The 27,279-nt window shown below is 50.0% G+C and overlaps 1 protein-coding gene across 2 annotated transcripts in view; it reads left to right on the top strand.

Annotated features, from left to right (window-relative positions):
- Positions 1-27,279, top strand: part of jarid2b (jumonji and AT-rich interaction domain containing 2b) — a 308,818-nt gene that overhangs the window by 233,854 nt on the left and 47,685 nt on the right. For both annotated transcript variants that reach the window (XM_078414548.1, XM_078414558.1), the window contains 2 exons: positions 1,834-2,063; positions 17,002-17,998. In XM_078414548.1, the coding sequence (XP_078270674.1) occupies positions 1,834-2,063; positions 17,002-17,998 (1,227 nt within the window). The remainder of the gene's footprint in view (positions 1-1,833; positions 2,064-17,001; positions 17,999-27,279) is intronic.

Below are 27,279 nucleotides of genomic sequence, written 5' to 3'. Positions count from 1 at the left end.
AAAAGTCTTCCCCCTTATCCTTAAACTGTGACCCCTTGTTCTGGACTTCCCCAACATCGGGAACAATCTTCCTGCATCTAGCCTGTCCAACCCCTTAAGAATTTTGTAAGTTTCTATAAGATCCCCCCTCAATCTTCTAAATTCCAGCGAGTACAAGCCGAGTCTATCCAGTCTTTCTTCATATGAAAGTCCTGCCATCCCAGGAATCAATCTGGTGAACCTTCTCTGTACTCCCTCTATGGCAAGAATGTCTTTCCTCAGATTAGGAGACCAAAACTGTACGCAATACTCCAGGTGTGGTCTCACCAATGCCCTGTACAACTGCAGCAGAACCTCCCTGCTCCTATACTTAAATCCCCTCGCTATGAATACCATTCGCTTTCTTCACTGCCTGCTGCACCTGCATGCCTACCTTCAATGACTGGTGTACCATGACACCCAGGTCTCGTTGCATCTCCCCTTCTCCTAATCGGCCACCATTCAGGTAATAGTCTGCTTTCCTGTTCTTGCCACCAAAGTGGATAACCTCACATTTATCCACATTATACTGCATCTGCCATGCATTTGCCCACTCACCTAACCTATCCAAGTCACATTGCAGCCTCCTAGCATCCTCCTCACAGCTAACACTGCCCCCCAGCTTCGTGTCATCCGCAAACTTGGAGATGTTGCATTCAATTCCCTCGTCCAAATCATTAATATATATTGTAAATAGCTGGGGTCCCAGCACTGAGCCTTGCGGTACCCCACTAGTCACTGCCTGCCATTCTGAAAAGGATCCGTTTATTCCTACTCTTTGCTTCCTGTCTGCCAGCCAGTTCTCTATCCACATCAATACTGAACCCACAATACCGTGTGCTTTAAGTTTGCATACTAATCTTTTATGTGAGACCTTGTCGAAAGCCTTCTGGAAGTCCAGATATAACACATCCACTGGTTCTCCCTTATCCACTCTACTAGTTACATCCTCGAAAAATTCTATAAGATTCGTCAGACATGATTTACCTTTCATAAATCCATGCTGACTTTGTCCAATGATTTCACCACTTTCCAAATGTGCTGCTATCCCATCTTTAATAACTGACTCTAGCATTTTCCCCACTACCGATGTTAGACTAACTGGTCTATAATTCCCCGTTTTCTCTCTCCCTCCCTTTTTGAAAAGTGGGGTTACATTAGCTACCCTCCAATCCTCAGGAACTACTCCAGAATCTAAAGAGTTTTGAAAAATTATCACTAATGCATCCACTATTTCTGGGGCTACCTCCTTAAGCACTCTGGGATGCAGCCTATCTGGCCCTGGGGATTTATCAGCCTTTAATCCATTCAATTTACCTAACACCACTTCCCGACTAACCTGGATTTCACTCAGTTCCTCCATCTCATTTGACCCCCGGTCCCCTGCTATTTCCGGCAGATTGTTTATGTCTTCCTTAGTGAAGACAGAACCAAAGTAGTTATTCAATTGGTCTGCCATGTCCTTGTTCCCCATGATCAATTCACCTGTTTCTGACTGCAAGGGACCTACATTTGTTTTAACTAATCTTTTTCTCTTCACATATCTATAAAAGCTTCCACCTTGACAACATCTTTCCTCTCACACGGTGCCCAGAACCTGCACGTCTTTGGAGTGTGGGAGGAAACCGATGGTGTCGGAGAAACCCCGTGGGGGGGAGAAGGTGCAAACTCCGTGCGGACAGGTAGTCGGGATGGAAGTATGGTCTCTGGCGCTGTAAGCGCTGTGATGCTGCGGTAAATGTACCGCTGTGCCGCCCCTGAATATGTGAATAACCTGTGTGTCCATTCTTTCCTGTCCCCCACCACCCCACCCAGTGTTGAATGGATCGGGCAAGCTTTTGAGGGAGAAGGAGTCTGTCCAGAAACACAAAGCGACGCCAGGCAAGGAGAGGAACGGTGACCACAAGGTGGAGTGCAAGAGGGAGCCATGTTTGACCGCCGGGGCCGCTGCTAATTCTGCTTTGCAAGTGGGTAGCTCAGCTAAAGGACCTGCTGCTAACAGCTCAGCTATTACAAACCCACCTCAGGAGCACCAAACACAACAGGTACGTAAAAACACAAATCCGCCATGGTTGCATCGAAGGGCCAGGTCGATATCAACAGCCCAGACCATCAGGCAACACAAGCCAACATCCCTTCCATTGATAGACACAGAAAGCTGGAGTAACTCGGCGGGACAGGCAGCCAGCGTCTCTGGAGAGAAGGAATGGGTGACGTTTTTCGGATCGAGGCCCTTCCTACACATTTCGTCTGCTCCCTGCCACTGACTCTGTCTGCACTTCAGGCTGCCTCCGCAAGGCCACCGGCACAATGGTGGAGAGCTGTGGACGCAGCCCAGACCGTCACGCAAACCAACCTCCCTTCCATTGACTCCATTTATGGGCGGCACGGTGGCGCAGCGGTAGAGTTGCTGCCTCACAGCGCCAGAGACCCCGGGTTCCATCCTGACTGCGGGTGCTGTCAGTACGGAGTTTGTACGTTCGCCCCGTGACCCACGTGGGTTTTCTCCAGGATCTCCGGTTTCCTCCCACACTCCAAAGACGTACAGGTTTTGTAGGTTAATTGGCTTCGGTGTAATTGTAATTTGTCCCTCGCGTATGTATGACGTACAGGCTAGTGTGCGGGCGGAGAGCGCTGGTCGGCGGGGTGACCGCTGGTCGGCGGGGTGACCGCTGGTCGGCGGGGTGACCGCTGGTCGGCGAGGGCTGGAGGGCCTGTTTCCGCTCTGTATCTCTAAACTAAACTAAACTAAAGCGCACTCAAGGCCAACGGCACAATCCAGGACAAGTGTCACCCCGTGACACTCCCTCCTCTCTCCATCTCCCATCGGGCAAGAGGGACAGGTGTACAAGACCGCAGATGCTGTCATTCAGAGCGAGAAAACAAACTGCTGGAGGAACTCAGCAGGTCAGGCAGCATCCGTGGAGGCAAGGGGATAGTCGATGTAGAAACAAGGACTTGCAGATGCTGGAAAAAAAGAACTGCAAGCGCTGGCTAACACACAGTGGGAGTCATTCAAAGGAATCATTGAAAAAGTACAGAGGGAGCATGTTCCCCTAAAGTTCAAGGGTGGGACAAACAAGTCCAAAGAACCTTGGATGTCGAACGATATAGTAGGATTGATTCGGAAAAAAAGGGGGGCTTTTGGAAGGCATAAAGAACTTAAGGCACAGACATCATTAGAGGAATACAGAAGGTGTAGGGCGGTTCTTAAAAAAGAAATGAGGAGAGCAAAAAGGGGCCATGAGATAGCACTAGCGGGTAAAAGAAAATAAAATAAAATCCCAAAGTGTTCTATAAGTATATCAAGGGTAAGAGGATAACGAGGGAAAGAGTGGGGCCCATCAGGGACCATAGTGGAAAGCTGTGTGTGGAGCCAGAGGATGTAGGAGATGTTTTAAATGAGTTTTTGCATCTGTTTTTATGAGGGAGGAGTGCGATGAGGACTTAGAAATGGAGCAGGAGGGTTGTGATGTTCTTGAGCATATTGCTATTGACAGGGAGGTGGTGCTGGAGGCTCTGGCAGGCTTAAAAGTGGATAAGTCTCCGGGCCCTGACGAGATGTATCCCAGGATGCTGAGAGAGGCAAGGGAGGAGATTGCGGGGGCTCTGGCACAAATTTTCAGAGCCTCTCTTGCAACAGGGGATGTACCGGAGGACTGGAGGATAGCTAATGTGGTGCCATTATTTAAAAAGGGCAGTAGGGATAAACCTGGGAACTACAGGCCGGTGAGTCTGACATCGGTGGTGGGGAAGCTGCTAGAAAAGATTCTGAGGGACAGAATCAATCTTCACTTGGAGGATCAAGGGTTAATTAAGGATAGTCAACATGGCTTTGTTAAGGGAAGGTCGTGTCTGACTAACTTGATTGAAGTTTTTGAAGGGGTGACCAAGGAGGTAGATGGGGGTAGTGCAGTGGATGTGGTATACATGGATTTCAGTAAGGCTATTGACAAGGTCCCACACAGGAGACTAGTCAAGAAGGTAAGAGCCCATGGGATCCAGGGCACCTTGGCAAAATGGATAAAAAAACTGGCTTAGTGACAGAAGGCAGAGGGTGATGGTAGAAGGGTGCTTCTGTGACTGGAGGCCGGTGTCCAGTGGGATGCCGCAGGGATCGGTGTTGGGTCCCTTACTGTTTGTAATCTACATAAATGATCTGGATGTTAACGTACAGGGCATGATCAGCAAGTTTGCAGATGACACAAAGTTAGGGGGGGTGGTGAATAGCGAGGAAGGGATCTGCAAGCTGCAGGAAGATATAGATGAGATGGTCAGATGGGCGGAGCAGTGGCAGATGGAATTTAATCCTGAAAAGTGCGAGGTGATGCACTTTGGCAGAAATAACTTGGAGAGGGAGTACACCATGAATGGAAGGACCCTAGGGAAGACAGGGGTACAGAGGGACCTTGGAGTACAGGTACACAAGTCCTTGAAGGCAGCAGGACAGGTGGATAGGGTGGTTAAAAAGGCATATGGGTTACTGGCCTTCATTAGCCGGGGCATCGAATATAAAAGTAGGGGGGTAATGATGGAATTGTACAGAACACTGGTGAGGCCACAGCTGGAGTATTGTGTACAGTTCTGGTCACCACATTATAGAAAGGATGTGATAGCTTTGGAGAGGGTGCAGAGGAGATTCACCAGGATGCTGCCAGGGATGAAGGGCCTCGGCTATGAGGAGAGACTGGGGTTGTTTTCCCTGGAGCAGAGAAGGCTGAGAGGGGACATGATCGAGGTGTACAAGATCATGAGGGGCATGGATAAGGTAGATGGCGGGGAACTTCTTCCACTGGTGGAAGGTTCAACAACGAGGGGACATAGATACAGGGTAAGGGTAGGGAGGTTTCGGGGGGATGTGAGAAAGAACTTTTTCACCCAGAGGGTGGTTGGAGTCTGGAACTCACTGCCTGGGGTGGTGGTGGAGGCGGGAACACTCACAACGTTTAAGAGGCATTTGGATGGGCACTTGAAATGCTACAACATTCAGGGCTACGGTCCAAATGCGGGAAAATGGGATTAAAATTAGACTGTGTTTGGTAACGGGCGGCGCGGACACGATGGGCCGAAGGGCCTCTTTCTGTGCTGTAGAACTCTATGACTCTATGAGGAAAAACGTTTTCAGTCAGAGAGTTGTGAATCTGTGGAATTCTCTGCCTCAGAAGGCAGTGGAGGCCAATTCTCTGAATGCATTCAAGAGAGAGCTAGATAGAGCTCTTAAGGATAGCGAAGTCAGGGGGTATGGGGAGAAGGCAGGAACGGGGTACTGATTGAGAATGATCAGCCATGATCACATTGAATGGCGGTGCTGGCTCGAATGGCCGAATGACCTACTCCTGCACCTATTGTCTATTGTCTATTGTGTGTGTGTGTGTGAGTGAGTGTGTGAGTATGTGTTTGTGAGTGAGTGTGTGTGTGTGTGTGTGTGTGTGTGTATGTGTGTGTGAGTGAGAGTGTGTGTGTGTGTGTGAGTGTATGTGTGTGTGTGTGTGAGTGTGTGTGTGTGAGTGAGTGTGTGTGTGTGTGTGTGTGTGTGTGTGTGTGTGTATGTGTGAGTGTGTATGTGTGTGTGAGTGTGTGTATGTGTGAGTGTGTGTGTGTGTGTATGTGTTACTGTTCATTACGGGGATCGCTGGTCGGCGTGGAGTCGGTGGGCCGAAGGGCCTGTTTCTGCGCTTTATCTCTAAACTAAGCTAAACTAAACACGCCAAACTTCCTAAGCCTTCTCAGGAAGTAGAGGCGCTGCCTGGGTTACTGAGTTACTCCAGCATTTTGTGTCTGGCTACAGTGAGGATTGAACCGTCTGCCTCAGTGTCCCTGCGTGAGACTGATGCTGCAGCAGTTTCTGGGCAGACAGCCCCGGGCTGGGAACAGCGTGTTCTCTAGACCTGGCAGTGGCGGGTGACTGAGACGGATTTGACTTGTTTTTGTTCCCCACTGCTGCAAACATTGTTTGTCTCCCTCGGCTGATGACAGCAAAAATACCGTGGCTGGGAACCTTGGAACAACCACTGCTCCCGAACCAGCACCAGTAATATTTCCCTGTCAAAGCCTCCTTTAGTTTTATCTTTTAGTTCAATAGACAATAGACAACAATAGACAATAGGTGCAAGAGGAGGCCATTCAGCCCTTCGAGCCAGCACCGCTATTCAATGCGATCATGGCTGATCATTCTCAATCAGTACCCCGTTCCTGCCTTCTCCCCATACCCCCTCACTCCGTTCCGGAGATACAGCCTGCAAACAGGCCTTCCGGTCCACCGAGTCCACACCGGGCAGCGATCACCTCGTACACTAGCACCATCCCACACACACACCAGCGACAGTTTACAACTTTGTTACCGAAGCAACCAACCTGCAAACAATAGACAATAGACAATAGGTGCAGGGGTAAGCCATTCGAGCCAGCACCACCATTCAATGTGATAATGGCTGATCATTCACAATCAGTACCCCGTTCCTGCCCTCTCCCCATACCCCCTGACTCCGCTTTCCTTAAGAGCTCTATCTAGCTCTCTCTTGAAAGCATCCAGAGAATTGGCCTCCACTGCCTTCTGAAGCAGAGAATTCCACAGATCTACAACTCTCTTGAGTGAAAACGTTTTTCCTCAACTCCGTTCTAAATGGCCTACCCCTTATTCTTAAACCTGCACCTCTTTGGAGTGTGGGAGGAAACCGGAGCACCCGGAGAAAACCCGCGCAGGTCACGGGGTGAAAGTACAAATGTACAACCTCAGTACAGACAAACACCCGTAGTCAGGATGGAACCCGGGCCTCTGGCGCTGTGAGGCAGCAACTCTACCTCTGCGCCACCCTGCCCTTTCTTCTGACTTCTTCCTGACTAATGTCCAGACTCCTATATCTCCTTGCAGCGCCGGAGACCCGGGTTCCATCCCGACTACGGTGTTTGCACGTTCTCCCCGTGACCTGCGCGGGTTTTCTCCGAGTTCTTCCGTTTCCTCCCACACTCCAAAGACGTACAGGTTTGTAGGTCAATTGGTTTGGTGTAAATGTAAATTGTCCCTAGTGTATAGAGTAACGTTAGCGTGCGGGGATCGCTGGTCAGCACGGACTTGCTGGGCCGAAGGGCCTGTTTCCCCGCTGTATATCTCTAAACTAAACTAACAAGAACGCATCGAAGCATATTTTCGACCATGTTTTCAACAATTCCTATGAATGCACAAGTCTGCCAGCTTCAATCTGAAGAAGGATCTCGACCCTAAACGTCACCCATTCCTTCTCTCCCGAGATGCTGCCTGACCCGCTGAGTTACTCCAGCATTTTGTGTCTAGCTTCCTTATAAAACTGGGTATATATTCCACGAATACCTGGCATGCGAATTGACTTGACTTTGACTTGAGTTTGGCTTGAGTTTGACTAGTTTGGCTTCAGTTTAACTTGAGTTTGACTTGAGTTGAGGGATGCAGCCTGGAAACAGGCCCTTCGGCCCAACAAACCCATACCAGCCATCGATCACCCGCTCATGCTAGTTCCTTGTTATCCCATTGTTTAATCCAGTCCCAACACACTAAGGGCAATTTACAGAGGCCAAATAATCATAAGGTCTAGGAGCAGAATTAGGCCATTCGGCCCATCAAGCCTACTTTGCCATTCAATCATGGCTGATCTATCTCTCCCTCCTAACCCCATTCTCCTGCCGTCTCCCCCCAACCCCCGACATCCGTACTAATCAAGAAGCTGTCTATCTCTGCCTTAAAAATATCCACTGACTTGGCCTCCACAGCCTTCTGCGGCAGAGAATTCCACAGATTCACCGCCCTCTGACTAAAGATATTTATTCTGAGGCTGTGCCCTCTGGTCTTAGCCTCTCCCACTGACTGGAAACCTCCAAATCTGCACGTCTTTGGGACGTGAGAGGAAACCGTCGCACCCAGAGGGAGCCTATGCAGTCACAGGGAGAACGTACAAACTCCACACAAACAGCCCCCTTGGTCAGGATCGACCCTGGGTCTCTGGTGCCACAGTGACTGCTGTTTTGTAGTGAACGGATCGTTAATGGTTTAGATGCCATTTGTTCCGTGTGTGTTGATTACTATGTTCATAAACTACAGGAGCAGAATTAGGCTCATCAAGTCTACTCCACCCTTCAATCATGGCCGATCTATCTCTCCCTCCTAACCCCATTCTCCTGCCTTCTCCCCATAACCCCTAACACCCGTACAATAGACAATAGGTGCAGGAGTAGGCCATTGAGCCCTTTGAGCCAGAACCACCATTCAATGTGATCATGGCTGATCATTTTCAATCAGTACCCCGTTCCTGCCTTCTCCCCATACCCCCTGACTCCGCTATCCTTAAGAGCTCTATCTAGCTCTCTCTTGAAAACATCCAGAGAATTGGCCTCCACTGCCTTCGGAAGCAGAGAATTCCACAGGTACAGGTTTGTTGGCTTGGCTGTTTCGGTAAACCTGTACATTGTCCCTAGTGTGTGCAGGATAGTGCTAGTGTACGGGGTGATCACTGGTTGGCACGTACTCGGTGGGCCGAAGGGACTGATTCCGCGCTGTATCTCTAAACTAAATTGAACTAAACTAAACTAATAACTGGAATTAGACGGATATGGGCCAACTGTATGCAGGCGATACCGGTTTTAGTTACAGCGCGGAAATAGGCCCTTCGGCCCACCGGGTCCGCGCCGCCCAGCGATCCCCGCACATTAACACTATCCTACACACACTTGGGACAGTTTTTACATTTACCAAGCCAATTTACCTACAAACCTGTACGTCTTTGGAGTGTGGGAGGAAACCAAAGATCTTGGAGAAAACCCACTCAGGTCACATGTAGAACGTACAAACTCCATACAGACAGCACCCGGAGTCGGGATTGAACCCGGGTCTCTGGCGCCACAGTGCTGCCCACGGAAGGTTTAGAGGGAATGGAGAAACAAGGAACTGCAGGCGCTGGTTTAGACCAAAGAGATAAGACACACCATGCTGGAGTAACTCAGCGGGTCAGGCAGCTCCTCTGGAGAAAAAGGATGGGTGACGTCTCGGGACGGGAGAAGTCTGAAGAAAGGACCCGACCCGAAACGTCGCCCACCCTTTTTCTCCAGAGATGCTGCCTGATCTGATGAGTTACTCCAGCACTTTGTGTCTATCTTAGGGTTAGAGGGATAAGGGCCAAACGCAGGCTTGTGGGACCAGTGCAGTTGGGGCATGTTGGTCAGCGTGGGCAGGTTGGGCCTTGTTCCATGCTGTATGACTCTTTGACTCTCTTGGAATAGAGAGATATGGTTCACGGAAAGGCAGATGAAATCAGCTTAGCTTGCCATCATGTCCAGCACAAACATTGTGGGCTGAATGGCCAGTTCCTGTGCTGTACTGATTACGTTTTGTTAATTTTAGCGATACAATGCGGAAACAGGCCCTTCAGCCCACCGAGTCCATGCTAACCAGTGATCCCCACACTCTAACACTATCCTACATACCCACACACACACACACACACACACACACACACACACACACACACACACACACACACACACGCACTAGGGACAATTTACATTTATACCAAGCCAATTAGACTGCTAACCTGTACATCTTTGGGGTGTGGGAGGAAACAGGAGCGTACAAACATAGGAAATAGGTGCATGAGGAGGCCATTTGGCCCTTCGAGCCAGCAACGCCATTCATTGTGATCATGGCTGATCATCCACAATTAGTAATCTGTGCCTGCCTTCTCCCCATATCCCTTTATTCCACTGGTCCCTCGAGCTCTATCTAACTCTCTTTTAAATCCATCCAGTGAATCGGCTTCCACTGCCCTCTGTGGCAGAGAATTCCACAAATTCACAGCTCTCTGGGTGAAAAAGTTTCATCTCACCTCAGTTTTAAATGGCCTACCCTTTATTCTTAGACTGTGTGTGGCCCCTGGTTCTGGACTCCCCCAACATTGGGAACATTTTTCCTGCACCCGGAGAAAATTCCACGCAGGTCACGGGGTACAAGCTCTGTACAGACAGCGCCCGTAGTCGGGATGGAACCCGGGTCTCCGGCGCTGTGAGGCAGCAACTCTACCGCTGCGCCACTGTGCGCCACCCTAGATGTTCCATGAAACTTTTGTGTCCAGGAATAGACTCATTTGGATCTGCAACCCTTATCTGATCCATTGGATAACAATATGTGAGAGGAAGAAGCCTATTATATTTTTTAAAAACCTCATGAGATTAATGCTCAATGAGTTCTTTTAATGAAGGACTGTAATTAAAATCACTTCCGGGCACATTTTTCAAGAGTCTTTGCTTAGTTCACTGGTTAATTATTTTGATAATCTGTGGGATCTGAGTTTGTGGCAGACTCTTTGGTTCCCTCTGGTGGCAGAGCTTCATAAGAGCTGTCGGTATCACAAAATGCTGGAGTAACTCAGCAGGTTAGACAGCATCTCTGGAGAGAAGGTATTTAATCACAAAATGCTGGAGTAACTCAGCAGGTCAGGCAGCATCTCTGGAGAGAAGGAATGGATCACGTTTTTTGGCAAGGGATTTGTGACCAGGGCTGATCTCTCTTTCCCTCTCAACCCCGTTCTCCCGCCTTCTGTGGCATTTAGAAGGATGAGAGGAGATCTTATCGAAACGTATAAGATTATTAAGGGGTTGGACACGTTAGAGGCAGGAAACATGTTCCCAATGTTGGGGGAGTCCAGAACCAGGGGCCACAGTTTAAGAATAAGGGGTAGGCCATTTAGAACTGAGATGAGGAAAAACATTTTCAGTCAGAGAGTTGTGAATCTGTGGAATTCTCTGCCTCAGAAGGCAGTGGAGGCCAATTCTCTGAATGCATTCAAGAGAGAGCTAGATAGAGCTCTTAAGGATAGCGGAGTCAGGGGGTATGGGGAGAAGGCAGGAACGGGGTAGTGATTCTGAATGATCAGCCATGATCACATTGAATGGCGGTGCTGGCTCGAAGGGCCGAATGGCCTCCTCCTGCACCTATTGTCTGTTGTCTATTCTCCCCATCACCCCGGACACCCGTATGAATCAAGAATCTGTTCATCTCCGCCTTAAAAATTATAATTGACTTGGCCTCCACAGCCGTCTGTGGTTTTCTCCGGGTGCTCCGGTTTCCTCCCACACTCCAAAGACGTACAGGTTTGTAGGTTAATTGGAATAGGAACAGGTGATGTTTCGGTGTGTGTGTGTGTAGGGTAGTGCTAGTGTACGGAGTGATTGCTGGTCGGTGCGGACCCAGTGGGCCGAAGGGCCTGTTTCCTTTATCGTGTATCTGTACACTGTAAATGGCTTGATTGTAATTGTGTATTGTCTTTCCGCTGACTGGATAACACGCAACAAAAGCTTCTCACTGTACTTCGGTGCACCTGACAATAATCTAAACAGTAAACGGTGTCCATGCTCTACCTCTAAAGTCTAAAAAGTCTGCAGTGAAGAGTAAAGAAAGTAAAATACATGCAAGGCAGGGTGGGATGTGGATCATGTGCAGAGAGATGAGATTAGTATAACAAGAAATCACGTTTGGCACTCTCGACTGAAACACCTTTTCTCTGACCCGCTGAGTTACCCCAGCATTTTGTGTCTATCTTCAGTTTAAACTGGTCTCTGCAGTTCCTTCCTACATTAACAATAGCCTTGTTTATTTTAGATTAGTTTAGTTTAGCGCAGAAACAGGCCCTTTCGGCCCACCGGGTCCGCGCCGACCAGCACATTAAAACTATCCTACACCCACTAGGGACAATTTACACATACACCAAGCCAATTAACCTACAAACCCGTACGTCTTTGGAGTGTGGGAGGAAACCGAAGATCTCGGAGAAAACCCACGCAGGTCACGGGGAGAACGTACAAACTCCATACAGACAGCGCCCGTAGTCGGGATTGAACCCGGGTCTCTGGCGCAGCATTCGCTGTAAGGCAGCAACTCTACTGCTGCACCACCGTGTGATCGTCCTTTGTACCGAGGTACAGTGAAAAGCTTTGTTTTGCAATCTATCCAAACAGAACGGATAATACTGTCAATAAATACAGTCAAGTCAAATTCAAGTACAATAGGTAGAGCAAAGGGGAAGGTACAGAATGTAGAATCAGGCCACTGAACCATCCATCCGACAACTAGTGAGCAGTCCTGAGCTACCATCTACCTCATTGGAGACCCTCGGACTAAAGCTAATCGGACGTGACTGGACTTTACTTTGCACTAAATGTTATTCCCTTATCATCATCATCATATCATCATATATCTACAGCCGGAAACAGGCCTTTTCGGCCCTCCAAGTCCGTGCCGCCCAGTGATCCCCGTACATTAACACTATCCTACACCCACTAGGGACAATTTTTTAATTTTTTTTTTTACATTTACCCAGCCAATTAACCTACATACCTGTACGTCTTTGGAGTGTGGGAGGAAACCGAAGATCTCGGAGAAAACCCACGCAGGTCACGGGGAGAACGTACAAACTCCTTACAGTGCAGCACCCGTAGTCAGGATCGAACCTGTGTCTCCGGCGCTGCATTCGCTGTAAAGCAGCAACTCTACCGCTGCGCTACCGTGCCGCCCATGTATCATGTATCTATACACTGTGGACAGCTTGATTGTAATCATGTCTCGACTTTCCGCTCACTGGATAGCACACAACAAAAAAGCTTTTCACCATACTTGGGTACACATGACCAGAAACTAAACTAAACTAAACAAATATAGTGTAGCAAAAAAAGTGGTGCAACGGAGCGCCAGAGACCTGGGTCCGATTCTGACTACGGGTGCTGTCTGTACGGAATTTGTACGTTCTCCCCGTGACCACGTGGGTTTTACCCGAGTGCTCTGGTTTCCTCCCACACTCCAAAGACGTACAGGTTTGTAGGTTAATTGGCTGAGGTAAAAATTGTAAATTGTCCCTCGTGTGTAGGATTGCGCTAGTGGACGGGGTGATGGCTGGCCGACGCAGGGCCTGTTTCCACGCTGTATCCCGAAACTAAATTAAACGAAGCATTGTCTGTGAAACTGATGTGCTACGATACACTACAAAGTCCAATGTTCACAATGGAGTAGAGGTGAATCGGACAGAGGTGAATCAAATGTCAGCAAGGCAAAGGATATAGTGATCGCCTTCATGCAGTAAGCGGTACACACACTCCAGTTTACACTGATGGTGTCAAAGTAGAGATGGTTGAAAGCTTCACATTCATAGGAGTCAATATCACCAACAACCTCTCCTGGACCACCCATACTGAACCAATGACCGAGAAAGCACACCAACACCTCTACTTCCTTAGAAGGCTTAGGAGGTTTGACATGTCCCCTACAACTCTCACCAACTTCTACAGATGCACCATAGAGAGCATTTTATCGGGACGCATCACAGCACGGTTGGGGAACAGCTCCATCCAAGACCGCAAGAAATTGCAACGAATTGTGGACGCAGCCCAGACCATCACACAAACCAACCTCCCTTCCATTGACTCCATCTACACCTAACGCTGCCTCGGCAAGGCCAGCAGCATAATCAAGGACCAGTCTCACCCCGGCCACTCCCTCTTCTCCCCTCTCCCATCGGGCAAGAGGTACAGAAGTGTGAAAACACACACCTCCAGATTCAGGGACAGTTTCTTCCCAGCTGTTATCAGGCAACTGAACCATCCTACCACAACCCAGAGAGCAGCCCTGAACTACTATCTACCTCATTGGTGACCCTCGGACTATCCTTGATCGGACTTTGCTGGCTTTACCTTGTACTAAACGTCATTCCCTTTATCATGTATCTACACACTGTAAGTGGATCGATTGTAATCATGTATTGTCTTTCCGCTGACTGGATAACACGCAAGCAAAGCTTTTCACTGTACCTCGGTACACGTGACAATAAACTGTAAACTATAGTACCCCTAGCTCATGGAAGGACCGTTCAGAAGCGTAATAACAGGGGAAGAATGATACGATATGATAGGATTTTATTTACCCCCAGGAGGGAAATTGGTCTGCCAACAGTCATAAAACACAACAAGATACATGAAACGTGAAATTAAAATGACGAGTGGAAAGGATTGGGGATGTGCAAAGATTGGGGAGTGGGGGGGGGAGGGGAGTCAGCCTCAGTCTCAGTCTACCCCACGACAGAAGGGGGAGGGGGAGGGGTTGCACAGTTTGATAGCCACAGGGAAGAAGGATCTCCTGTGAGGCCACCTTTAGATCATTGTCTTCAGTTCCGGGCACCATGTTTTTGGGAAAGATGTCAAGCTGGAAAGGGTGCAGAGAAGATGTACGAGTATGTTGCCAGGACTCGAGGGTCTGAGGTATAGGGGGATGTGCTGCATCTTGGTGGGACCAGTCTGTTGCTGAAGGTGCTCCTCAGGTTGACCAGTGTGTCATGGAGGGGGTGAGCTGCATTGTCCAGGATGCTCCACAGTTTGAGGAGCATCCTCCCCTCCAAGACCCACTTCCCATTGAATCCAACTCCACCCCCAGGACGGAGCCAGCCTTCCGGATGACCTTGCCATTGTGCCAGGTCTGCGGTCCTGTTTCCTTCTAGATTTCCTTTTGTTGACTTCACCGCTCTCCCCTGACTCTCAGTCTGAAGAAGGGTCTCGACCCGAAACGTTGCCCAGTCCTTCTCCCCAGAGATGCTGCCTGACCCGCTGAGTTACTCCAGCATTTTATGTCTACACCGATGAGGCAAAACATTATGACCGCTGACGGGTGAAGTGAATAACATTGGTTATCTTGTTACAATGGCACCTGTCAAGGGGTGGGATATATTAGGCAGCAAGTGAACAGTCAGTCCTTGAAGTTGAGGTGTTGGATGCAGGAGAAATGGGCAGGAGTAAAGACCTGAGCGACTTTGACAAGGGCCAAATTGTTATGGCCAGACAACTGGGTCAGAGCATCTCTGAAACGGCAAGGCTTGTGGGGTGCTGCTGAAGGATCAGCTGCTGATGTTTTGGTGCCAGATACCACAGGGCACCTTCAGGGATCTTGTAGAGTCCATGCCTCGGCTGGTCGGCGCCAAAGATACTAGAGGAGCAAGATAGACCACTGGACCCTAAAAACCGTAGTATGTCACGACGCCATTTTAGTCGGCAGAAACATGCAGAAACATTAAAAAAGACAAAAAACAAAAATCTGTGAATTAATAGATGAGATATATTCTGCATTTTTATGGTATCATCACACATACTATTCCCCCAAAACACTGATTACACTGCTAGAGGCATAATGGACAGAGTGTTTTGTTTACTAAAATGGCGGACGTTACACTCCTTTGCGTACTACACTTCAGTATAGGCGATTTCATCTTGCTCCTTTGGCCGACGCTGTTTTGGTGGCACACGGAGGACCAACAGCATATTAGGCAGGTGGTCATAATGTTTTGGCTATCACAAAATGGTGGAGTAACTCAGCAGGTCAGGCAGCATCTAGGAGAGAAGGAATGGGTGACGACGTTTCGGGTCGAGACCCTTCTTCAGACTGATGTCAGGTGGGTGGGACAAAGAAAGGATATAGGTGGAGACAGGAAGACAGTGGGAGAACTGGGAAGGGGGAGGGGGGGAAGAGAGGGACAGAGGAACTATCTAAAGTTGGAGAAGTCAATGTTCATACCGCTGGGCTGCAAGCTGCCCAAGCGAAATATGAGGTGCTGTTCCTCCAATTTGCGGTGGGCCTCACTATGGCACTGGAGGAGGCCCATGACAGAAAGGTCAGACTGGGAGTGGGAGGGGGAGTTGAAGTGCTCAGCCACCGGGAGATCAGGTTGGTTAAGGCGGACTGAGCGAAGGTGTTGAGCGAAACGATCGCCGAGCCTGCGTTTGGTCTCGCCGATGTAAATAAGTTGACATCTGGAACAGCGGATGCAATAGGTGAGGTTGGAGGAGGTGCAGGTGAACCTCTGCCTCACCTGGAAAGACTGTTTGGGTCCTTGGATGGAGTCGAGGGGGGAGGTAAAGGGACAGGTGTTGCATTTCCTGCGGTTGCAGGGGAAAGTGCCCGGGGAGGCGGTGGTTTGGGTAGGAAGGGACGAGTGGACCAGGGAGTTTCGGAGGGAACGGTCTCTGCGGAACGCAGAAAGGGGAGGAGATGGGAAGATGTGGCCAGTAGTGGGGTCCCGTTGGAAGTGACGGAAATGTTAGCGGATGATTTGTTGGATCCGCTGGCTGGTGGGGTGGAAGGTGAGGACGAGGGGGATTCTGTCCTTGTTACGAGTTGGGGGAGGGGGAGCAAGAGCGGAACTGCGGGATATAGAGGAGACCCTAGTGAGAGCCTCATCTATAATGGAAGAGGGGAAGCCCTGTTTCCTGAAGAATGAGGACATCTCTGACGTCCTAGTGTGAAACACCTCATCCCGGGCGCAGATGCGGCGTAGACAATAGACAATAGGTGCAGGAGGAGGCCATTCGGCCCTTCGAGTCAGCACCGCCATTCAATGTGATCATGGCTGATCATTCTCAATCAGTACCCCGTTCCTGCCTTCTCCCCATACCCCCTGACACCGCTATCCTTAAGAGCTCTATCCAGCTCTCTCTTGAATGCATTCAGAGAATTGGCCTCCACTGCCTTCTGAGGCAGAGAATTCCACAGATTCACAACTCTCTGACTGAAAAAGTTTTTCCTCATCTCAGTTCTAAATGGCCTACCCCTTATTCTTAAACTGTGGCCCCTTGTTCTGGATTTGTTGGATACACTGGCTGATGGGGTGGAAGGTGAGGACGAGGGGGATTCTGTCCTCGTTACGAATGGGGGGAGGGGGAGCAAGAGTGGAGCTGCGGGATATAGATGAGGCCCTAGTGAGAGCCTCATCTATAATGGAAGAGGGGAAGCCCTGTTTCCTGACGAATGAGGACATCTCTGATGCCCTAGTGTGAAACACCTCATCCCGGGCGCAGATGCGGTGTAGACGGAGGTCTATCCATAATGTTTCCTACACATAATGTTTTGGCTGATCGGTGTGACAATCGACCCGTCTGCCCTTCCTCAGGGGGCCAGCTTTTAACCGCATGTTCTCTCTGGTTCTGCCGCAGGTTTCGAGAGGGATGAACGGGACCGCTCAGATGGGCACAAGCGCCAAGAAGGGCCGCGAGGTGAGGGCCTCGCCATCCAAGACTGTGAAGTACACCGCGACGGTGACAAAGGGAAACGTTACTTACACCAAAGCCAAGCGGGAGCTGGTCAAGGAGACCAAACCGAGCCACGTCAAGCCGAGCGTAGCCGCTAACCACACAACCTCAGGGAAAACAGAGAGCAGCAATGCAAAATCCAGAAGACAGGTGCTATCCAGTGCGGCGCCCCACTCGGCCGGCGCCAGCCTCGGCTGCATCAAGCTGAACGGGAAGGTGAACGGCAGGGCGTCCGCCAAAGGAGAAGTGCGAGAGATCAAAGAAGGACTGCGGACCTCCAAGCGGAGGCACGAGGAGTTCAGGCCGGTCGCGAAGCCGCCGCCCCTGCCCTCGAAGAGGGTGAAGGGGTCCGAGGGTCACAAAGCCAACGCGAAAGAGAAGACTCGACCGAACGGACGGATCAAGTGCGAAACGCGGGCGAAGAACAGCGAAAGGCAGAGGCTCAGGAAGGCTTCTCTAGGTAGGAACACTCCAAGCAAGCAAGCACTGGGCAAATTGGAAAGTGCCTCCAGCGAATATAGTTCTACCTCAGCCGCGGAGTCCGCGCACAAGGCGCTCGACTCTCAGGCGAAACAGGAGAAGGGCGGCAAAGCGGGCGGCGCGGGCGCGGCGCCGGTGGGAGATGTCCCGGTGCTCAGGCCCAGCCACAAGGAGTTTCACGACCCGCTGGCCTACATGGAGTCTGTGAGAACTCAGGCCGAGGGGTTCGGCATGTGTCGGGTCGTGCCGCCTGCCGACTGGCGGCCCGAGTGCAAGCTGAACGACGAGATGCGCTTCGTCACACAGATCCAACACGTGCACAAACTGGGCCGGCGCTGGGGCCCCAATGTACAGCGGCTGGCCTGCATCAAGAAACACCTCAGATCTCAGGGCATTACCATCGAGGAACCCCCACTCATCGGTAAGCCATCCTCGGGGCGTGGCGGGCACAGTGACGCACAGAGCGGTGGGGGGGTGGCAGGGGGGGTGTGGGGAGAGAGTACAAAGTACCATTATTGTCATCCAAAAACATGTTTTTGGATGATATTACGTTACCCAAAGTCAACAATGAGAGGCAATAAAAAAGAAAGCAATAAAACACGACAATCGCAAAAACCAACATCAAACAAAAAACATCCATCACAGTGAGTCTCCTCCAGTCACCTCCTCACTGTGATGGAAGGCCAGAATGTCTTTCTCTCCCCCTGCCGTCTTCTCCCGCGGTCAGGCAGTCGAAATTGCTATGTCAGGGCTCCCGACATTGAAGCCCCCGCCGAACGGTGGAAAATCCCACGGCCTATTCATTCGATGTCGGGAGCCCTGACGCAGCGGGCCGACCCAAGCCTCGCGTTTCGGGGGTGACGAAGATGCTGCCGCTGCCGGAGCTCCTGAAGTCGGCCGCACCATAAGATCGAAAAAAATGCCAGAGTAACTCAGGGTGATGATAGCGGAGTCAGGGGGTACGGGGAGAGGGCAGGAACGGGGCACTGATTGTGGATGATCAGCCATGATCACATTGAATGGCGGTGCTGGCTCGAAGGGCCGAATGACCTAGTCGTGCACCTATTGTCTATCGGGACAGGCAGCATCTCTGGAGAGAAAGAATGGGCGACGTTTCGGGTCGAGACCCTTCTTCAGACCCGACCCGAAACGTCACCCATTCCCCCCCCTTCTCTCCTGAGATGCTGCCTGTCCCGCTGAGTTACTCCGGCATTTTGTGTCTTCGGTGTAAGCCAGCGCCTGCAGTTACTTCCTACACAAAAAGGACAACGTGGGAGGCCCGGTGGCACAGCAGTACAGTTGCTGCCTCACATCGCCAGAGACCCGGGTTCGATCCTGACCTCGGGTGCTGCCTGTAAGGAGTTTGTACGTTCTCCTTGTGACCGTGTGGGTTTTCTCCAGGTGCTCTGGTTGCCGCCCACATTTTCAAAGACATGCGGGTTTATGGGCAGATTGGCCTCTGCGAAATTACCCCTTAAATTAGGTTACCATAGGACTAGTGTGAACGGATTATCGATGGTCAACGTTTGGTCAATGCAGCGCTGGAGACCCGGGTTCAATCCCGACAATCCCGGGTGCTGTTCTGTACGGAGTTTGTACGTTCTCCCCGTGACCTGCGTTTTCTCCGAGATCTTCGGTTTCCTCCCACACTCCAAAGACGTGCAGATATGTAGATTGATTGGCTTGGTAAATGTAAAAATTGTCCCTAGTGGGTGTAGGATAGTGTTAGTGTGCGGGGATCGTTGGTCGGCGCGGACCCGGTGGGCCGAAGGGCCTGTTCCCGCGCTGTATCTCTAAACTAAACCGTAAATACAGTGAAATTCTTTGTTTTGCGAACCTACAGTTCAGTACTGTACCATAAGCACAATTACACACAAGTGCAAGAGTGTCACAATTGTAGAGCAAAGATAGTAGGTCACACAAAGAGTAGCCACGATTTCAGCGCCATCTTGCATCCTTCAAGTTTCAAGTTCTAGTGTAGATGGGACATCTTGGTCGGCGTGGGCAAGTTAGGCCGAAGAGGCTTTTTCCGTGCTGTATGACTTGACTTTAATTTAGTTTGGAGATGCAGCACGGAAACAGCACTCCGCTATCCTTAAGAGCTCTATCTAGCTCTCTCTTGAATGCATTCAGAGAACTGGCCTCCACTGCCTTCTCCCCATACCCCCTGACTCCGCTATCCTTAAGAGCTCTATCTAGCTCTCTCTTGAATGCATTCAGAGAACTGGCCTCCACTGCCTTCTCCCCATACCCCCTGACTCCGCTATCCTTAAGAGCTCTATCTAGCTCTCTCTTGAATGCATTCAGAGAACTGGCCTCCACTGCCTTCTGAGGCAGAGAATTCCACAGATTCACAACTCTCTGACTGAAAAAGGTTTTTCCTCATCTCCGTTCAAAACGGCCTACCCCTTATTCTTAAACTGTGGTCCTTGGTTCTGGACTCCCCCAGCATTGGGAACATGTTTCCTGCCTCTGACGTGCCCAACCCCTTAATAATCTTATATGTTTCGATAAGATCCCCTCTCCCATCCTTCTAAATTCCAGTGTATACAAGCCTGGTCTCTGACGTGTCTCTGACGCTGTTAGGCAGGGGCTCTACCAGCTAATATCTGATCTATTTGAGTAGCATGCACAACAAAACCTTTTCACTGTACCTCAGTAAAAGGTGAGGATAGTTAACCTAAACCCAACACTGGGAGACAACCAGTATATAAACAAAAAAATAATCTATAAATTAATAACCCCAATACCAGTCAAGAAAGCACAAATGTCTTCATACAACTAAAGACCGTTGATATAGAGCGTAGAAGCATAGAACTGCAGATACTGGCTTAGAACCAAACCCAGACATTAACAGCTGGAGTAACTCAGCAGGTCAGGCAGCATCTCTGGAGAAAAAGGATGGGAGATGTTTCGGGTCAAGACCCTTCTTCAGGCTGCAGGGTTCATGGGCGGCACGGTGGTGCAGCGGTAGAGTTGCTGCCTCACAGCGCCAGAGACCCGGGTTCGATCCAGACTACAAGTACTGTCTGTATGGAGTTTGTACGTTCTCCCCGCGTGGGTTTTCCCCAGGTGCTCCGGTTTCCTCCCACACTCCAAAGACGTGCAGGTTTGTAGGATACTTGGCTTCGGTAAGAATTGGCAATTGTTCCTAGTGTGTGTAGGATAGTGTTAATGTACAGGGATCGATGGTCGGCGCGGACTCGTTGGGCCGAAAGGTTTGTTTTAGGCGCTGTATCTCTAAACTAAACTGAGTGGTCTCACCCGAAATGTCACCCAAACGGGGCTTCCCCTCCTCCATTATAGATGAGGCTCTCACTAGGGTCTCCTCTATATCCCGCAGCTCCGCTCTTGCTCCCCCTCCCCCCACTTGCAACAAGGACAGAATCCCCCTCGTTCTCACCTTCCACCCCACCAGCCAGCGGATCCAACAAATCATCCACCAACATTTCTGTCACCTACAACGGGACCCCACCACTGGCCATATCTTCCCATCCCCTCCCCTTTCTGCGTTCCGCAGAGACCGTTCCCTCCGTAACTCCCTGGTCCACTCGTCCCTTCCTACCCAAATCACCCCAACCCCGGGCACTTTCCCCTGCAACCGCACGAGATGCAACACCTGTCCCTTTAACTCCCCCCTCAACTCCATCCAAGGACCCAAACAGTCTTTCCAGGTGAGACAGAGGTTCACCTGCACCTTCTCCAACCTCATCTATTGTATCCGCTGCTCTAGATGTCAACTCATTTACATCGGCGAAACCAAGCGCAGGCTCGGCGATCGATTCGCTGAACACCTGCGCTCGGTCCGCATTAACCAAACTGATCTCCCGGTGGCCGAGCACTTCAACTCCCCCTCCCATTCCCAGTCTGACCTTTCTGTCATGGGCCTCCTCCAGTGCCATAGTGAGGCCCACCGGAAATTGGAGGAACAGCACCTCATATTTCACCTGGGCAGTTTGCAGCCCAGTGGTATGAACGTCGACTTCTCCAACTTTAGATAGTTCCTCTGTCCCTCCCTTCCCCTCCTCCTTCCCAGATCTCCCTCTATCTTCCTGTCTCCACCTATATCCTTCCTTTGTCCCGCCCCCCTGACATCAGTCTGAAGAAGGGTCTCGAACCGAAACGTCACCCATTCCTTCTCTCCCTTGATGCTGCCTGACCTGCTGAGTTACTCCAGCATTTTGTGAATAAATACCTTTGATTTGTACCAGCATCTGCAGTTATTTTCTTATACTTCTAAATTCCAGTGTATACAAGCCTAGTCGCTCCAGTCTTTCAACATATGACAGTCCCGCCATTCCGGGAATTAACCTAGTAAACGTACGCTGCACGTGCAGAAGGTAGAATCTGTGCGATGTCGTCTTGTACGTTACATCTGTAAAATGTTCTCTCCTTGTACTTTTAGGCTTAGATAGAGTGGATGTGCAGAGGATGTTTCCACTAGTGGGAGAGTGTAGGGCCAGAGGGTACAGCCTCAGAATAAAAGGACATACCTTTAGAATGGAGAAGAGGAGTAATTTCTTTAGCCAGAGGGCGGTGGATCTGTGGAGCTCATTGCCACAGACGGCTGTGGTGGGCAAGTCATTGGGTATTCTTGAGAAGGTTCTCGGTTAAATAGGTTAATCAATAAGCTAAAGATGGGCGCTAAAAGCTGGAGGATCTCAGCGGGACAGACAGCATCTCTGGAGAGAAGGAATGGGGAGACGTTTCAGGGTCGAGACCCTTCTTCAGAAAAATAGGCCTAGCTGAATAGGTGCTTGATCAGTGTGGGTGTCAGTGGTTATGGGGAGAAGGCAGGAGAATGGGGTTCAGAGAGAGAGGTCGATCAGCTGTGATTGAATGGGGGAACAGACCTGTAGGGCCGAATGGCCTGATTCTGCATGCTGGGACTGGATACAAACAATAGGATAACAGGACTAGTATGAACAGGTGGTAGATGGTTGGCATGAACTCGGTGGGTCAAAGGTCATAAGTAATAGCAGTAGAATTAGGCCATTTGCCTCATTAAGTCTACTCCGCCATTCAATCATGGCTGATCTATCTCTCCCTCCTAACCCCATTCTCCTGCCTTCTCCCCATAACCCCTGAGACCCGTACTAATCAAGAATCTATCTATCTTTGCCTTAAATATATCCATTGACTTGGCCTCCACAGCCTTCAGTAGCAAAGAATTCCACAGATTCACCACACTCTGACTAAAGACATTTCTCCTCATCGCCTTCCTAAAAGAACGTCCTTTAATTCTGAGGTTATGATCTCTAGTCCTAGACTCTCCCACTAGTGGACACATCCACTCTATCCAGGCCTTTCACTGTTCTGTACGTTTCAATGAGGTCCCCCCTCATCCTTCTAAACTCCAGCCAGTACAGGCCCAGTGCCGACAAACGCTCATCATAGGTTAACCTACTCATTCCTGGGATCAAAGAGCCTGTTTCCAGTCAACTCATCTGTCAAACTCAAGTCAACCGAGAGGGTGGTGAATCTGTGGAGCTGGAGGTCTAAAAGACATACGACAGGAGAAGAAGAAGCTGTGGAGGAGGCCAAGTCATTATGTATTTTTAAAGCAGAGACTGATAGATTGTTGATTAGTAAAGGCGTCAATGGTTGTGGGGAGAAGGCAGGAGAATGGGGTTGGGAGGGAGAGATAGTTCAACCACGATTGAATGGCGGAGTAGACTCGATGTTCCGAATGGCCCAATTCTGCTCCTATCGCTAATGATATGAGCATTAGCGGCTTGTACTCGCTGGAATTCGGCTTGTACTCGCTGGAATTCGGCTTGTACTCGCTGGAATTCGGCTTGTACTCGCTGGAATTTAGAAGATTGAGGGGGGATCTTATAGAAACTTACAAAATTCTTAAGGGGTTGGACAGGCTAGATGCAGGAAGATTGTTCCCGATGTTGGGGAAGTCCAGAACAAGGGGTCACAGTTTAAGGATAAGGGGGAAGTCTTTTAGGACCGAGATGAGAACGTTTTTTTTCACACAGAGAGTGGTGAGTCTGTGGAATTCTCCGCCACAGAAGGTAGTTGAGGACAGTTCATTGGCTATATTTAAGAGGGAGTTAGATGTGGCCCTTGTGGCTAAAGAGATCAGGGGGTATGGAGAGAAGGCAGGTACGGGATACTGAGCTGGATGATCAGCCATGATCATATTGAATGGCGGTGCAGGCTCGAAGGGCCGAATGGCCTACTCCTGCACCTATTTTCTATGTCTATGATTTTTTGCCAGTTCCTCTTATACCAAGAAACGGTAGAAGCAAAGGAACCCCTTCTTAGACAGTTTACCCTTGCATCAGCCTCCAGCCTGGGAGCATCCTTGTATTTCCCCCCTGCATCCTGTCCAGTGAGATGGTATTCCTACTGCGGTCTGACGATCAGAATGGTGCACAACACTCTAGACAAGGCCAAGTCATGCATCGCACTTTGAGCTTTGTCCTTAGTAGGTTCGTGTTCATGAAGTTATGAACTCTGGGGAGCCATTTCTTTAGTCGGAGGTTGGTGAGCCTGTGGAATCAATTACCACAGATGGCTGTTCCAGTTGTGGACTCCTGTATAATCGGCGAGACCAAGAGCAGGCTCGGGATATTTAAGCGACCAGTTATTGCACAGCACATATGGAATGTTGCACAAACATGAAATTAAATTATCCAGTGGAACAATTTGCTCAACACCTCCGCTCAGTCCGCCTGGACCGACCTGATCTCCCAGTGGCTCAGCACTTCAACTCCCCCTCCCATTCCTGCACTGACCTTTCTGTCCTGGGCCTCCTCCATTGTCAGAGTGAGGCCCAGCGCAAATTGGAGGAACAGCACCTCATATTTCGCTTGGGCAGCTTACACCCCAGCGGTATAAACATTGACTTCTCTAACTTCAAATAGCCCTTGCTTTCCCTCTCTCTCCATCCCCTCCCCCTTCCCAGTTCTCCCACCTGTCTTCCTGTCTCTGACTACATTCTATCTCTGTCCCACTGACATCAGTCTGACATCAGTCTGACGAAGGGTCTCGACCTTAAACGTCGGCCATTCCTTCTTTCCAGAGATGCTGCCTGTCCCGCTGAGTTACTCCAGCATTTTGTACCTACAATATTTCTCTGCATGTTTTTAATTTTAAATTGAGGAATATATTTTAAATACGGAAAGAATCTTTTCCTGCTCCTTTTAATGTGCCGTTTCTGCCCTCGAACAATAAAAATGCAAGTTAGAGATTCCTCTGGAAGTTATAATCAGTTTAGGTGGCACAGCGTTTGAGTTGCTGCCTTACAGCACCAGAGACCCGGGTTCCATCCTGACTACGGGTGCGGAGTTTGTACGTTCTCCCCATGACCGCGTGGGTTTTCTCCGGGTTTAGTTTAGAGTTTAGAGATGCAGCGCGGAAACAGGCCCTTCGGCCCACCGGGTCCGCGCCGACCAGCGATCCCCGCGCATTAACACTATCCTACACCCACTAGGGACAATTTTTTAACATTTACCCAGTCAATTAACCTACAAACCTGTACGTCTTTGGAGTGTGGGAGGAAACCGAAGATTTCGGAGAAAACCCACGCAGGTCACGGGGAGAACGTACAAACTCCGTACAGACAGCACCCGTAGGCGGGATCAAACCCGGGTCTCCGGCGCTGCATTCGCTGTAAGGCAGCAACTCTACCGCTGCGCCACCGTGCTGTAGAGTTTCATTTATTAGTCCGAGGGACTCCAATGAGTAAGGTGGTCTCCAATGAAACATCAATGGTACGTAAATATTAAATATATATATATAGATTTAAAACAGTGGGGCGGCACAGTGGTAGAATTGCTGCCTTACAGCGCCAGAGATCCGGGTTCGATTCTGATCTCAGGTGCAGTCTGTGTGGAGTTTGCATGTTCGTCCTGTAACCGTGAGGGTTTTCTGCGGGTGCTCTGGTTTCCTCCCACACTCCAAAGACATACAGATTTGTAGGTTCATTGGCCTCTGTAAATTGCCCCTAGTGTTTCGGGGTGAATGTAGGTTGCCAACTGACCCCATCTTAGCCGGGACATCCCGTATTTTGGGCTAAATTGGTTTGTCCCGTAGGGGGCCGCCCTTGTCCCGTATTAGGCCCGGTCGGCACTGTAGGCCCGGACGCTGTACCCGGGGGCCGCTGTAGTCCCGGACGCTGTACCCGGGGGCCGCTGTAGTCCTGGACGCTGTACCCGGGGGCCGCTGTACCCGGGGGCCGCTGTAGTCCCGGACGCTGTAGGCCCGGGCACCGCCTAATTGAGGTTGTGTAGCAACCCGTCTCCCGGCCCGGGCGGCCGCCATTAGTGGAGCGGGAGCACGTGGCCGCTGGCTGGGTGAAGTCGCGTGGGGCGCGTGGCGGTGACGTCACCCTTTGTCCCTTATTTGGGAGTGAGGAAGTTGGCAAACCTAGGTGGATGTGAAAGTGGGATAACATAGAACTAGTGTGAACGGACGATTGATGGTTGGCACGGATTTGGCCCTGTTTCCATGCTATATCTCCAAACAATCCTAAATTAAACTAAAAAGCAGTAAATAATGATGCATATGAAAGCTGGGAATGGAGGGAGAAGGATTATGTGCATGCAGATAAAGGTTAGTTTTGGCATCATGTTCAGTACAGACACTGTGGGCCGAAGGGCCTGTTCCTGTCCTATATTGTTCTATGTTAAAATAAAATGTTAGTCCCAGGAGAGTAATATTTTCTAAATTGCAGAGGAGATATAGAAACATAGAAAATCGGTGCAGGAGGAGGCCATTCGGCCCTTCGCGCCATTCATTGTGATCATGGTTGATCATCCACAATCAGTAACCCGTGCCTGCCTTCTCCCCATATCCCTTGATTCCACTAGCCCCTAGAGCTCTATCTAACTCTCTTTTAAATTCATCCAGTGAATTGGCCTCCACTGCCCTCTGTGGCAGAGAATTCCACAAATTCACAGCTCTCTGGCTATATTTTAAAGTTTATCTTTAAAGGTTTAGTTTAAGATACAGCGTGGAAACAGGCCCTTCGGCCCACCGAGTCCAGGCCGACCAGCCATCACAATACAATACAATACAATATATCTTTATTGTTATTGTACAGGGGTACAACGAGATTGGGAATGCGCCTCCCATACGATGCAATAAATTAATTAGCTAGTCAGTATTAATTTAAACAACCCAATGAAACAAATTGGAACAGTTTTAAAACAGAATAAAGTGCAAGTAGATCTGTGCCGGATCACTGTGCGATGTGACCATCCGGCTCAGCAGGACCGGTTCATAGCAGCTATGGCCCTGGGGATGAAGCTGTTCCTGAGTCTGGAGGTGCGGGCGTAGAAGGCCTTGTATCGTCTGCCCGATGGTAGAAGTTCGAACAGACTGTTGCAGGGGTGTGAGGAGTCTTTGTGGATGCTGGTGGTTTTTCTGAGGCATCGTGTGTTGTAGATGCCCTCCAAGGCTGGTAGCTGTGTTCCAATGGTCCTCTGAGCTCTATGGACTACCCGCTGAAGAGCTCTCCTCTCTGCCTCCGTGCAGCTGAGATACCACACAGGACCGCTCTCTAGTTGGTGGTAGGATGGCCTGATAACAACTGGAAGAAACTGTTCCTGAATCTGGAGGTGTGTGTTTTCACACTTCTTTTCACAACTCTTGCCCGATGCGAGAGTTGAGTGCAGGAGCAAAGAGGTCCTTCTGCAGTTGTACAGGGCCCTAGTGAGACCGCACCTGGAGTACTGTGTGCAGTTT

Source organism: Rhinoraja longicauda, chromosome 2 (assembly GCF_053455715.1).
Source record: "Rhinoraja longicauda isolate Sanriku21f chromosome 2, sRhiLon1.1, whole genome shotgun sequence".
NCBI classification, from domain to species: Eukaryota; Metazoa; Chordata; class Chondrichthyes; order Rajiformes; family Arhynchobatidae; genus Rhinoraja; species Rhinoraja longicauda.
The sequence above is the reverse complement of the archived record's forward strand: the minus strand, read 5'-3'. Positions and strand labels throughout refer to the sequence as shown.